The sequence below is a fragment of the Mastomys coucha genome, unplaced genomic scaffold, assembly GCF_008632895.1.
Source record: "Mastomys coucha isolate ucsf_1 unplaced genomic scaffold, UCSF_Mcou_1 pScaffold12, whole genome shotgun sequence".
Classification (NCBI taxonomy): Eukaryota; Metazoa; Chordata; class Mammalia; order Rodentia; family Muridae; genus Mastomys; species Mastomys coucha.
Genome location: NW_022196894.1, coordinates 30,890,139 through 30,902,587, shown reverse-complemented (window position 1 = coordinate 30,902,587; position 12,449 = coordinate 30,890,139). Strand labels below are relative to the sequence as shown.

The following is a 12,449-nucleotide window of genomic DNA, read 5'->3' as shown; positions in this document are numbered from 1 at the left end:
CACTCTGTAGACCAGGCTGGCCTCGAACTCAGGCTGGATGATTTCTTTATTGCAGCTCTTAAATCTGATCCCACTGCCTTCTAGTCATGGCCATACTCTTCTCTCTCCCCTCTCTCCCTCCATCCCTTGCTCGTGCAATCTAAAAGTCCCGCTTCTGTCTCCCTGCCCAGCCACTGGCTGTATGGCAATTCTATATTATCAATCAAAGGCAGCTAGGGACAGGGACACTCAGAGTCTGGAAACACGACTTTTGGGAGCTGAATTAAGACAAAGCATTAGTCCTGGAGCAAGCGGGGCTGGAGTAAGAGAGAAAAGAGAAGGGGGAAAAAAGACAAAGTATTAGAACCAATTCTCAACATCTGTGTGCACAGGCCTTTTTGACTTCTACAATTTCTATGCTGGGAATCTTTTCCAGGAGAAAATGAATTCAAATGCTGCTGGATAGCTTTTCTTGTTCTTTCTTTTGTACAGCACTGGGAGTTGAACCCAGGGTCTATGGACATTTGTGGCAAGTGTTCTATCACTATGCTATATAGCTCCTGGGCTTAAGTTTTCCCTGAGCTGTTACAGTTCTGCGATAGAGAGCATGCCTTGAGTGTGCAAGGGCCTGGGCTCCATTCCCAGGATTGAAAAAAGAAAAATTCTTCACTTTTTCTCAAATGAGGAAAGTCACCTAGTGGTGGGTGTCCTTAGAAGTGGGTATGGTGGTCATGAGGGAGGGAAACTGTGTCTGTCTCTCTTGTCTCTCTCACTTGGTCTTCTTGGTGGTTGGTTGGTTGGTTTATATCTTGAGGTAGAGAACCATGTAGTAGAGGATGACTTTAAACTCCTTTCTAATCTTCCTGCCTCCACTTCACAAGTGCTGGTCTCTCCTGTGTGCATCCCGTGCCTGGCTCAGCTGTATAAATAACTTCAATTCCCTTCTCTTTTAAATTTTAATTAAGCTTTCAGAAAACTTCAACTTGGGACAGAGGTCAAATGTATAAAAGATATAATCAAGAGCAAACCATCCTTTGGTTTCTAATCTGCAGTCTCTTGCCTTCTAACCTTTGAGCCAATTACTATATGATTTTTCCAGAAACAAAATTATTTGGTCTTAGAAATACAGCACGTTAGCCAGCCAATAGCTTTCAGTCTGGTTGCTGGGACTTTGCAGTTCAAAGTTCAGAGGGAGGGGCTCTAACAAGAATAAGTATGGCACATTTATCACATTTAAACAGAGAGATTTAAGTTTCCAGCTCTCATGAGAATTATAGCTATTTTTGCCAATGAATTTAAATAAAGTTTTAGAAAGCTAGAAAATCTCTACCGGCCAGACTTTATAGCCAGAAGCTTGCCTCAGTCCCAGAAGGGAGTTCCAGGCAGAAATTTGTAACTTTCTACTTGATTGGCCTTTTGTAATGAGATTCATAGATAACAATCACCATTAACATGAATGGAAGTCATCAGCTGTTCTCAAAACCAGCCAAGAGGGACAAGCACTAGACTCAGAGAGTTACGTAGCCAGGATCTCACCTGACACAGAGAAAACAAGACTGTACATTCTGTATGATTTCATCATACTAAATTCACAGAAAATAATAATCTGTGATTGAACACAGAATAGCTGCCTTCAGGGTATTGGAAGGCTCTGGGAAAACTAGGCATGGTGGCAGATGCCAGTAATCCCAGTGGGAGATAGAAGATGGGAAGTTCAGGGCCAACATGGGTGCTTGATCTTATCTCTGTGTCTGTGTCTGTCTCTCATACACACAACAACAAAAACAATAAAAATCTTTCAACAGCCAGGTAGCAGAGGTGGCATACACCTGTAATCCCAACACTCAGGAGGCAGAGGCAGGAGGATCTCTGAGTGTGAGCCCAGTCTGGTCTACAGAGCAAGTTCTAGGACAGCCAGGGATTTGTTACACAGCAAACCCTGTCTCTAAAAACAAACAAACAAACAAAACAAATAAATAAAAGATTGGCTAAGGAGAGTAAAACTACTCTGTCATCCATGTAGAAAATTGGAGTCTACAGAAAATCTGCATGAAGCTTTTAATAGGCTGTAACATATCAGTAAAAGATAAAATAATTAAAATTGTACTTATTCTTAAAAGAGTTGCTTACATATGTATGTATCTGTGTTGTCTTGGTCAGTATTCTATTGTTGTGAAGAGACACCATGACCATGTCAACTCTTAAAAAAGGCAGCATTTAATCAGGGCTGGCTTACAGTCCCAGACGTTACAGTACATTATTATCATGGAAGGAAGCATGGTGGCGGTGTGTCAGGAAGTGTTCATGAACCTGAAAAAAATGAAGTAGGCAACTCTGATGTATTAGCGTCTCTTTATTACAAGGGCTCCCTGATACTTTGTCATATATCTCAGGTAGTCACGTAGTGAGACTTCTACTCTGTCCTTCTTCAGCACTGCAGGTTAGACTTCTGGGATTCTGCCTGTGAATGATCATTCATTCGCTGGACTGATGCCTAGATTTGTGAGAGTATTTCCAGACATGGCTGGCATGTAGGCCAGTGAAGTGAGGTGAGACCTCTTCTCATGTGGCCAGCACTATTCAGTAAGATGGGGCCTGGGCAGAATGAAAGGCAGTAAACAGACATTCATTTGCACACATGCCAACTGTGGTGGCTTGAATAAGAATGGCCCCCACAGCTTATATTTTGAATGGCACTATTTAAAAAGGATTAGGAGGCATGGCCTTGTTGGAGGAAGTGTCATGCCTGGAGGAAAGCCCATGTGGGGCCTGGTGTGTGTGTGCGTGTGTCTGCCTGTCCGTCTGTCTCTGTCTCTCCCTCCCTCCCTCCCTCCCTCCCTCTCCTCAGGATATAGGTCTCTCAGCTACTGCTCCATGCTCCCCACCATGATAATGGACTAAACCTCTGAAACTGTAAGCTAGCTCCCAACCCAATGTTTTCTTTCATAATAGCTGTCTAGGTCGTGGTGTCCCTCCATAGCAATAGAACAGTGACTATGATGCCAACCTCATTCATCTTCAGCTGGTGCAGTTGGGTTGCTGTCAAGGCCCCAAGGCTCCTCTGAACTTCCAATATGGATTCACACTAGCAACACTCCACGAATGGCTAGTCCCTGGGGGGGGGGGGGCACTGCTGCATCACTAGTCCCTCTAGCATGAGGCTTCCAGCTTCTTGACTTTGTGCACAGAGGTCAGAGCACAGCTCATTTCTCTCTTCCATCGTGTAGGTAGGTCCCAGAGAGAAAATGGAGATTGTTGGACTCTAAGTCCAGAGTGCCTCAAACTTGAGGTGCCCCTGCTTCAGCTTCATAAGTACTGGGTTTGAAGGCCTATGCCCATTCCTGAGTGAACTGGATTTTTATTTTACTTAGTGAGCATACTAGTTAGGGTTCTCTAAAGGAACAGAACTGGTAAATGAAAATGTGTCTCATACATATAAAGGAGGCTTATTAGATTGCATTCCATTGTACACTCCAAGCATTCTTGCTTCTGTATATTAACAGTTAAAATAGTGACCCTTAAAAACTCATTAAATATTGGTGCTGATGAGATGGCTCAGGGGTTAAGAACACTTACTTCCTGCTCTTCCAGGGGACTAAAGAGGCTTACAACTGCCTGGAACTCTGGTTCTAGGGATCCAACACCCTCATCTGGCCTCGATAATGTGCACATAAAGCTTCACAAGCATACATAAATAAAAATGAAATAAAAAACTCACTAAGTCCCCCTGGCAATGGACAAAGAGGCACCCTGTTGGTAGTGGTGTTCTTCTATCAGTCAGGAGCAGAGCAGATGGCAGTACTCCTAGCCTGATGCCTGGCTTGGTAGCCAAAGCTGCCTTATGCCTAGGACTCAAAAATCAAATCAAATCCAGGCAGCACAGTACAGGAGCAGGAAGACAAGAGTCTTTGGACTCTCATGCTACCAATAGACCTGTGGCCCCCCCTCCCTGCACAGGTAGGCCACAGACACCATGGCTACCTGCTTGCCATTACATCACACAACACAGACGAATGATGTCACCCAGGGACCCGCCAGCCTGTAACGGGAGCCACCACAATGTGCAAGGATGTGGTGGTCAGATGGAAGAGAAAGGAATGGGGCAGCTTGGGCATTATGAAGAAAAGATGGAACTGGAGACTCAAGTCTGTCATGTGTGGCTAACCCCACCACCCAGGGCCATGGGCGAGGTCCCAGCCCTAGATGCTACTGAGGGCCATGTCTACATCTGTGGCTACATAGTGGCAGGGATTGTTGCTAATGTCCAAGGCTCATATTACCACTATACAATATGAAGATGTTTCTGGTAGGATATCCAGGGACCATGAAGCACTCTGGCCTCCCAAAACTCATCTCTTGTATTAGGGCAGGGGTAATGGTTTCCCTGACTTGCCCCTCAACACCTATGGTGGACCAGAAAGCTGGCCCCAGGGACATGAAAGTGGACGAGGAAGCCCTGCCCCTTGCTGGCTACAGCACTCAGGAAAGTGGGCCCTATGTCATGTCTGACCAGCACAGTAGAGCTGGCCCTGATAACAGGGGTTTGAGGGGGTACAAGTGAGCTGTCCCTGAGGGTATGATCGAGGGAGAGATGGGAGAGCTGGTCCTGGGGTCGTGAGAGTGGGTGACTTGTCCCTGTCCCTAACGGGCTGCAGCACTCCTCTCAAGACAGCGGGCCTTGCTTGGGCAATATAGTAGCTGGCCCTGATGGCAAAGGTACACCTTGACTGGGCAGCACAGTGGAGCTGGCTCTGGAGGTGTGGGTGCGGGCGAATAGGCCCCAAGGGCATCCGAGGCTGGAGAGCAGTCTCTGCCTCCTGCCAATGGTGGTACTGGATGGCCTATCTGAAGCAGTGTTGGAGAGCTCCCCCTGGGGTTGCAGATGAGAGTTGGCACATTGACCAACTCAGCTAACCTACCACCCAGGCCCAGATCCAGGGCTCTGAGTTGGCCCACCCCAATATCTGTACCACCTGCTAACAGTTGGGACACAAGGCAACAGCAGCCTAACAGGAAGGAGTCCTGAATAATATTGATGGTGTCACCCAAGCCAGAGATCTTGAACCAGACCAATGACTCATCGCCACGAACTTCTGCAAGTGAAGATATGCAGACCATGGGACACACGGGGACACACTACAGCTTCCACAGGGAGATGCTTTCTATGCTTTGTTCTGTTGGTACTCATGTGTTTTATGTTGACAGGGAGATTGCAAGAGTGAAGGGCAGTTGTGAAAGCACAGGGTGATTAGTGGGATTGGGGTACATGATGGAAAACTCAAAGAATTTAAAAAATAAGGAGCATTAAAAAAAAAAAACAACCCTCATTAAATCTAGCCATGGCGGTGCATGCCTTTAACTGGAAAAGCAGAAGTAGGTGGATCTGAGTTTAAAGCTAGCCTAGTGTACAGAGTTCCAGGCTAGCAAGGCCATATACTGAGAACTTGACTCACAAAAAGCAAAAACAAAAACAAAAACAAGTAACAACAAATACTTGTGAACCTAAATTTACTCTGTAAGCTTGGGATTCTGAAGGGTTAAGGGTTTTGTTTTTTCCTATTTAGAGTCAGGGTTTTACCTGTACCTCAGCCTTGCCTCAAATTTACAATGTCCATGCCCCAGCCTTAGATTTCAGCACATACTATGCTACCAATTTATGAAGAAAACCAACCCTCCCAACTACCAAACCCCAAACACAAGCTTTCTTTCCAAACTAAGTAGTTATATACATTTTTAAAGACAACTTCCTTTTATTTGAAAGTAGCTTTTTTTCATACATAATGGTTTCATTCCTCCCCCGCCACCCTCTCCCATTCCTCCCAGTTCTCACTCCTTCCTCTCATCTGGATATATAACCTTTCTGTGTCTTATTAGAAAATAACAGGCATCTAAGGAGTAATAATAAAATTCAACACAGTAAGGGTGGATGTTTAAAAGATGGCCCCACAAGCTGGGCAGTGGTGGCACACACCTTTAATCCCAGCACTTGGGAGGCAGAGTCAGGCGGATCTCTGAGTTCGAGGCCAGCCTGGTCTACAGAATGAGTTCCAGGACAGCCAGGGCTACACAGAGAAACCCTGTCTCGAAAAACAAACAAACAAAAAATGACATAGAACTCTCAGCTCCTTCTGTAGCACTATGTCTGCCTGCACACCACCATGCTTCTTCCCACCATGGCGATAAAGGACTAAAGCTCTGAAACTGTAAGCCAGCACAAATTAAAGTGTTGTCCTTTATAAGACCAAAGAAAAAGCAAAGGAACATCTAGACACTGAGACACATGTTTGTTCAGGAATCCCATAAGAATACAAACTTGAAGACACCACTGAGTTTGTCCTGTGTTGGCCATTTAGGTTCACAAGTGTTTATTCCCCTGTGTAACTCCCTAGGAGAGAATTAATTTTTCACTTGCAAGTGGCTATCAGTTAGAGGCAGCTTTTGGGTTGAGGTTTTTGTCACAAATACAAACTCTTCCCTCCATTTATTTTTTTTTTTTAGTGATTTTTTTTTAAAGCTTTATTAATTTTGATACATAAGTACACTGTAGCTGTCTTCAGACGCACTAGCAAGAGGATGTCAGATCTCATTATGGGTGGTTGTGAGTCACCATATGGTTGCTGGGATTCAAACTCAGGACCTTTGGAAGAGCAGTCAGTGCTCTTCCCCACTGAGCCATCTCTCCAGCCCATCTTCCCTCCATTTATAAAAGAGAGGCCAACACTGCTGTTCTCTATTTTTATTGTTTTTCAATTTTCCCAACACATGAACGATAGCTTATTTTGAGATTTTTTTTCAGTGCACTTCACAGCAAAAATGGAAACTCAATCATTAAAATGGTTGTACACAGACCAATTCTTTTAATTTACAATTTGCTGAAAAATCATTGTCGCTGTTTTCATCCTATGAACCCTACTAAGAGAACTGTTTCTCAGAGCACAGACGCAGCCGCCTGGCACGGCCTACGAGCGGCAGGTGCGTCCGCACACTGACTGGAAGAGCACGTGGGCAGGAGCAGGGTAAGGCACCACTCGGGACAGTAAGGTAGCTCGCAGTAACAAGAGGCAGCACCACGAGTGGGTGCTCAGCAAATACTTGAATAAATGAAAACCATAATTAGCACGATTCTGTTCATTGCCAGCAATTCTTCAACCCCAATAAAATACCTATAAAAAAACAATTTTTACCTGAATGCAGATTCCTGCTTTTTAGTTCATACCCTTTCTTCAGTGTTTACATCTCCTTGAAAAATAAAATAAAACCATACTTTACGTGTACTGAGCCACAGACATAATTGAATTACTGACAAACATGAACAGGTTTAAGTTTTAACTTTTGGGTGAACAGAGGTCAGATAAAGCAAACTTGCTCAGGATAGCACATAATACTGAATATGAACCTACAAATGAAAATAGGTAAGGAAAAGTAACAGTTCTGTTTCTTAATCTTTTCTATTTTTTTAATGCCTTAGTTCTTGAGAAAGGCCAAAATCTCATATTGACATGAACACATTTTAAAAAATTGTCTCTTAAGTGTAATATTTAATAAAACTAGGTATTGAAAAATGTTCTGAAATTTTTCAAGTCAATGTTGTTTTCAAGTATATTAAAATGCTTAGAAGAAAAAAGTTCCTCCATGGTTACAATTCTAATTATAAATACACTTTTAAAAGAGAGTTCCAACAGAGCGACTGACGGCCTTCCTCAGACACAGGCATGGCCTCCGGAGGAAGAGAGGCCTTGGTACTACAGCCCAGTGATGTGTGAACACTGACTTCAGGCACAGTGGCTGAACCCACTTGAAGGTCACGTTCTTCTCCCTCTTGGCTGGCTTACAAGAGCAGTGAATACTTCAGCTATGGGCAGAAAGCAAAACAGATGCTGCAAGAGACTTTACTTCTTACTACAAAGAACCCAAAGTCACTGAGTTCTCTCTGCTGTTATCTGTTGCCCCCAACAAACAGGAGGCTTGAGCAGCTTTCAGATCAGATCAGATCAGATGATGCAAGAACTGGTAGGTGGAAGGCTGAAAGATGGTATTGCTCATGTTGGTGAGCAGGCTGGAGACCCATCAGATGTCCTTAACACTTTGGTCTTGCTGCAGGGTGATGGGCTCAGTAGGTACATTCGTGTTCAGGCTGTACAGTTAGGAAACAGGTCACTCAGTGCAACAACTCCATCTGAGAGGGCTTGGGGTACACAGAGGAGAACCTCATTTGGTCCAGTCTTAGAGAGGATGGGTCACTCTGCTGGTTGTGATGGAATTCCTTTCCATAGGGGTTTGTGATACACCCAGCCATCTCCCTGAAACAAGTGGAAAGGGAGTCAGAACACCATCCTGCCAGCATCTCCAATTCAGAACCCAACCAGGACCAATAGCAACATGGAGTTCTCCAGCACCTCCATGCTTTAGACCTCAGACCCACCTGCAGTTGAAGGGGGATGTGTGCTATAGAGATCCTCCTGCAGGTGTGTGTGCTATAGAGATCTACCTGCAGCTGCCACCATTTTCACCACTAGCCTTTACCTTGCAAGACTTTCTCATGACCATTCTTTTAGTTTGCCTTGTACCTAGAAATCCCTACTTGTTAGCCTCAAATTCAGACCTGAGTTACTCTCTGCCCTAACTGCAACTGTTTTTAAGATTTATTTATTTATCTATTTATTTATTTCATGTATATGAGTACACTGTAGCTGTCTTCAGATACCCCAGAAGAGGGCATCAGATCTCATTACAGATGGTTGTGAGCCACCATGTGGTTGCTGGGATTTGAACACAGGACTCTGGAAGAGCAGTCAGTGCTCTTCACCGGAACCATCTCTCCAGCCCTCCCTTCATGTCTTTAACAACAGCCAATCATTGGGCTGATCATTATATTAAATCACCAGTCTGTAGACCTCAGCAGCTACATTGCTCTTTGTGAAAGATGTCGGCTAACCACATTATACAATCATATAAAAATGATGTGTCACTCAATTATCTTACTTTATAGACAAAAAAACAGAAGGTTTGAGCTCAGTGGATGGCACACAACTATATTCTCAGCACTTGTAGGCTGAGGCAGGAGGACTGAGTTTGAGTCTAGCAGAAAGGAGGACCACACAGGACACAGCATCTTCTCCATAACCTACAAACCTTGGCAGCAGAGCCATGCGTGAGGGGCTCGAATTTATGGCTGTGGTGACCACCCTCAGCCATACTGGTACCCTTCAGTGCTCTCACATGTGATGGCACCATGCAATCATGCAGTTGTACACAGAACAAGGGAGGGCACTAACATCAGACATCTCTACCCTGTCTGATGTACTTGTGAACCAGCACCCTCAAAAGGACCCACATTTAAACCTGTTCTAAACTATGATCCCAGAGGCAGTTACCAAAGAACTTCAAGGTTCTACCAAAACAATCCCATTATTTCATTACACTTGTTATTTTTTTCACCTGTTTACCATCACATGATTTAAAAAATAAAAATGGCGTGGGGGGGGGGTGGCGGCGAAGGCGCATGCCTTTAATCCCAGCACTTGGGAGGCAGAGGCAGGCGGATTTCTGAGTTCAAGGCCAACCTGGTCTACAGAGTGAGTTCCAGGACAGCCAGGGCTACACAGAAAAACCCTGTCTCAAAAAAAAAAAAAAAAAAAAAAAAAAAAAAAAAAAAAAAAAAAAGAGTTGCTATGGAGTCTCCTCATAGCAATAAAACTCTAAGACACATATCATGTCAATAGCAACTATGTCAGGCATGGTGGTACGAGCTTTAAGCCAAGCACTTGGGAAACAGATGTACAAAGAGTCCTGAGTTCAAATCCCAGCAACCACATGGTGGCTCACAACCATCTGTAATGAGATCTGATGCCCTCTTCTGGGGTGTCTGAAGACAGCTACAGTGTACTCATATACATCTTGTGTGAAACTTGGCAGATGCAGATGTATGAAGTTCTTTCTGAGTTCTAGGCTGGCCTGGTTGATGTACAAAGAGTCCTGAGTTCAATTCCTAGCACCCACATGGCAGCTGCCTGATGTATATGTGTCTGATGCTGTCTTCTGGTGTGCAGATGTACATGCAGACCCATGTACATAAAATATATAAATAAATAAATCTTTAAAAAAAGAAAAGTAAAAATGAATGAATAAATGCATGAGTCAGGGCTACCCTTTCAATTCTGTCAATGGCACTTTTTATAAAAACAGAGCTAGCTCCCTGTTCAGCCAAGAGCTACTTTTAAACAATATATAGATCTGTTTCTGCTACACCTATTTCTTTAGCCCAAGTAGGCTGGGTATACTTCTGAATCCAGTTACAAATGTCTACTTGTTCATATAAACATACAAGGATGGAGCTGGTAAAATGGCTTAGCATGTAAAATCACAAGACCTGGCAACCTTCCTGCGGCCTGCAGGGTAAAAGGAAACAACTCCACAAAACATCCTTCTCCTCCACACTAGGTTATATGAATCCCCTGTCCACAGAAGAACAAAATAAAAAAGAGGGAGTTTAAAAATGTTCTATTTGTTATTCCTATAAAAAAGTTTGTATTCAAACAAAAGATTGGAAAAATAAAAATACAGAAACTATTAAAATGAATTTGAATTTTAACAAAACTTTAAATTTTTATTGTTATTGTATGGGTATATGTGAGTGTTTAGCCATGTGTATGGAACAATGTACACATGGAGGCCAGAGGCCTAAGGGAGTTATCCCAGCATCAAACTTAGATTATCAACATATTGAGGCATGACTCTTTCCTTGCTGAGCTGTGTCACCAGCCAGTGTACATGAGTACACTGTAGCTATCTTCAGACATACCAAAAGAGGACATCAGATCCCATTACAGATATTTGTGAGCCACCATGTGGTTGTTGGTAATACTGCTGAACCATCTCTCCAGACCATTAAATGTGTAGCCCAGGCTGGCCTCGAACTTGCTATCCTCCTCCCTCTGCCTCCTTCAGCAATCCTACTGGAGCATACCACCACAACCAGCAAATTATAGATGTTTTAAAAAGGGTTTATTTAGGGCTGGCGAGATGGCTCAGCGGGTAAGAGCACTGTCTGCTCTTTCAAAGGTCCCGAGTTCAAATCCCAACAAGCACACGGTGGCTCACAACCACCTATGATGAGATCTAGTACCCTCTTCTGGTCTGTCTGAAGACAGCTACAGTGTACTTATTTATAATAATAAATAAATATTTGGGCCTGAGTGAGCAGGGCCAATAGGAACAAGCAGAGGACCTAAATTCAATTCCCAAACAACCACATGAAGGCTCACAACCATCTGTACAGCTACAGTGTACTCATATACATAAAATAAATAAATAAATCTTTTTTTTAAAAAAGGATTTATTTTATATATGTGAGTACACTGTAGCTGTCTTCAGACACACCAGAAGAGGGCACTGGGTCCCATTACAGATGGTTGTGAGCCACCATGTGGTTGCTGGGAATTGAACTCAGGATCTCTGCAAGGGCTTTTAACTGCTGAGTCATCCTCCAGCCTAATTATGGATTTTTTAAAAAGTATTTTTTATTTATGTGTATATGTCTGTGCCTATATGAATTTATGTACACTGTATGTCCAGGTGTCCTAGGAGGTCAAAGGACATTGGCTCCCTGGAGCAGGCAGCTGTGAGCCACTTGATGAGGATCCTGAGAACTTATCCCAGTCATCTGCAAAGGCAGCAAATGCTCTTAAATACTGAGTTACCTCTCCAACCCCAAATTATGGGCTGTTTGTTTTGTTTTTCTTTTTTCCATCATTTACTGCAAACTATTGTCTCCAAATCTATGAAAGGGGTGGTATGTTCTAGTGGCCTGGGATACATTGTGTATTGTTTTTTGTTTTTTCCAGATAGGGTTTCTCTGTGCGGCCCTGCCTCTGTCTCCTGAGTGTGCCACCATGCCCGGGTATCAGAGATACACTGTTTTATGTTCTTTCTTACTCTGTTATTTCCAAGACTTGCTTGTTGGTAATTTGGGCTCTAGTCCAGTACTTGAACTTTTTGGTTCTGGTGATCAACCCAGAGCTTTCAAATGCCAAGCAAATTGTGCACCACTGAGCTATGTATGCTTCTAGTCACTGATGAAGTCTCTATGCAGTAAGCCCATACACTTTGAAGAAAGGTATCACAAAGTATCCCCGATTTTCTTTCTGAACATCCCTATAACTAGCTACTTTACTACCTCTGCATGCCAATGAAACTTCTTCTGTCTCCCTTAAAATGTGATCCCTGGAAGTGAACAGTTCAAAATGTGAAGCAAAGACAGTCAACTGCATCCTGCACTTCCTGCTACTGAACATTTTAATTTGTGGCCCACTTCAATCTCCAAATATATTTCATCTGATCTGTAGAATAGCTCTATTACTTGAACAAGTTGTGGAAAGCTCATGAGAAAGCTCCCACATATGCTAGACTCTGTGTGTGTGTGTGTGTGTGTGTGTGTGTGTGTGTGTGTGTGTGTGTGTGTGTGTGTGTGT

The 12,449-nt window shown here is 43.5% G+C and overlaps 1 protein-coding gene and 1 pseudogene across 3 annotated transcripts in view; one reads left to right on the top strand and one right to left on the bottom strand.

The window, feature by feature from the left end:
* The first annotated feature begins 3,701 nt into the window (after nt 1-3,701).
* On the top strand, nt 3,702-3,837 carry LOC116086707 (annotated as a pseudogene).
* Nucleotides 3,838-6,700: 2,863 nt separating this feature from the next.
* The window catches only part of Osbpl11 (oxysterol binding protein like 11), a 72,484-nt gene continuing 66,735 nt past the window's right edge, over nt 6,701-12,449 (bottom strand). For all 3 annotated transcript variants that reach the window (XM_031363702.1, XM_031363703.1, XM_031363704.1), the window contains exon 13: nt 6,701-8,279. In XM_031363702.1, the coding sequence (XP_031219562.1) occupies nt 8,217-8,279 (63 nt within the window). In that variant the 3' untranslated portion in view covers nt 6,701-8,216. The remainder of the gene's footprint in view (nt 8,280-12,449) is intronic.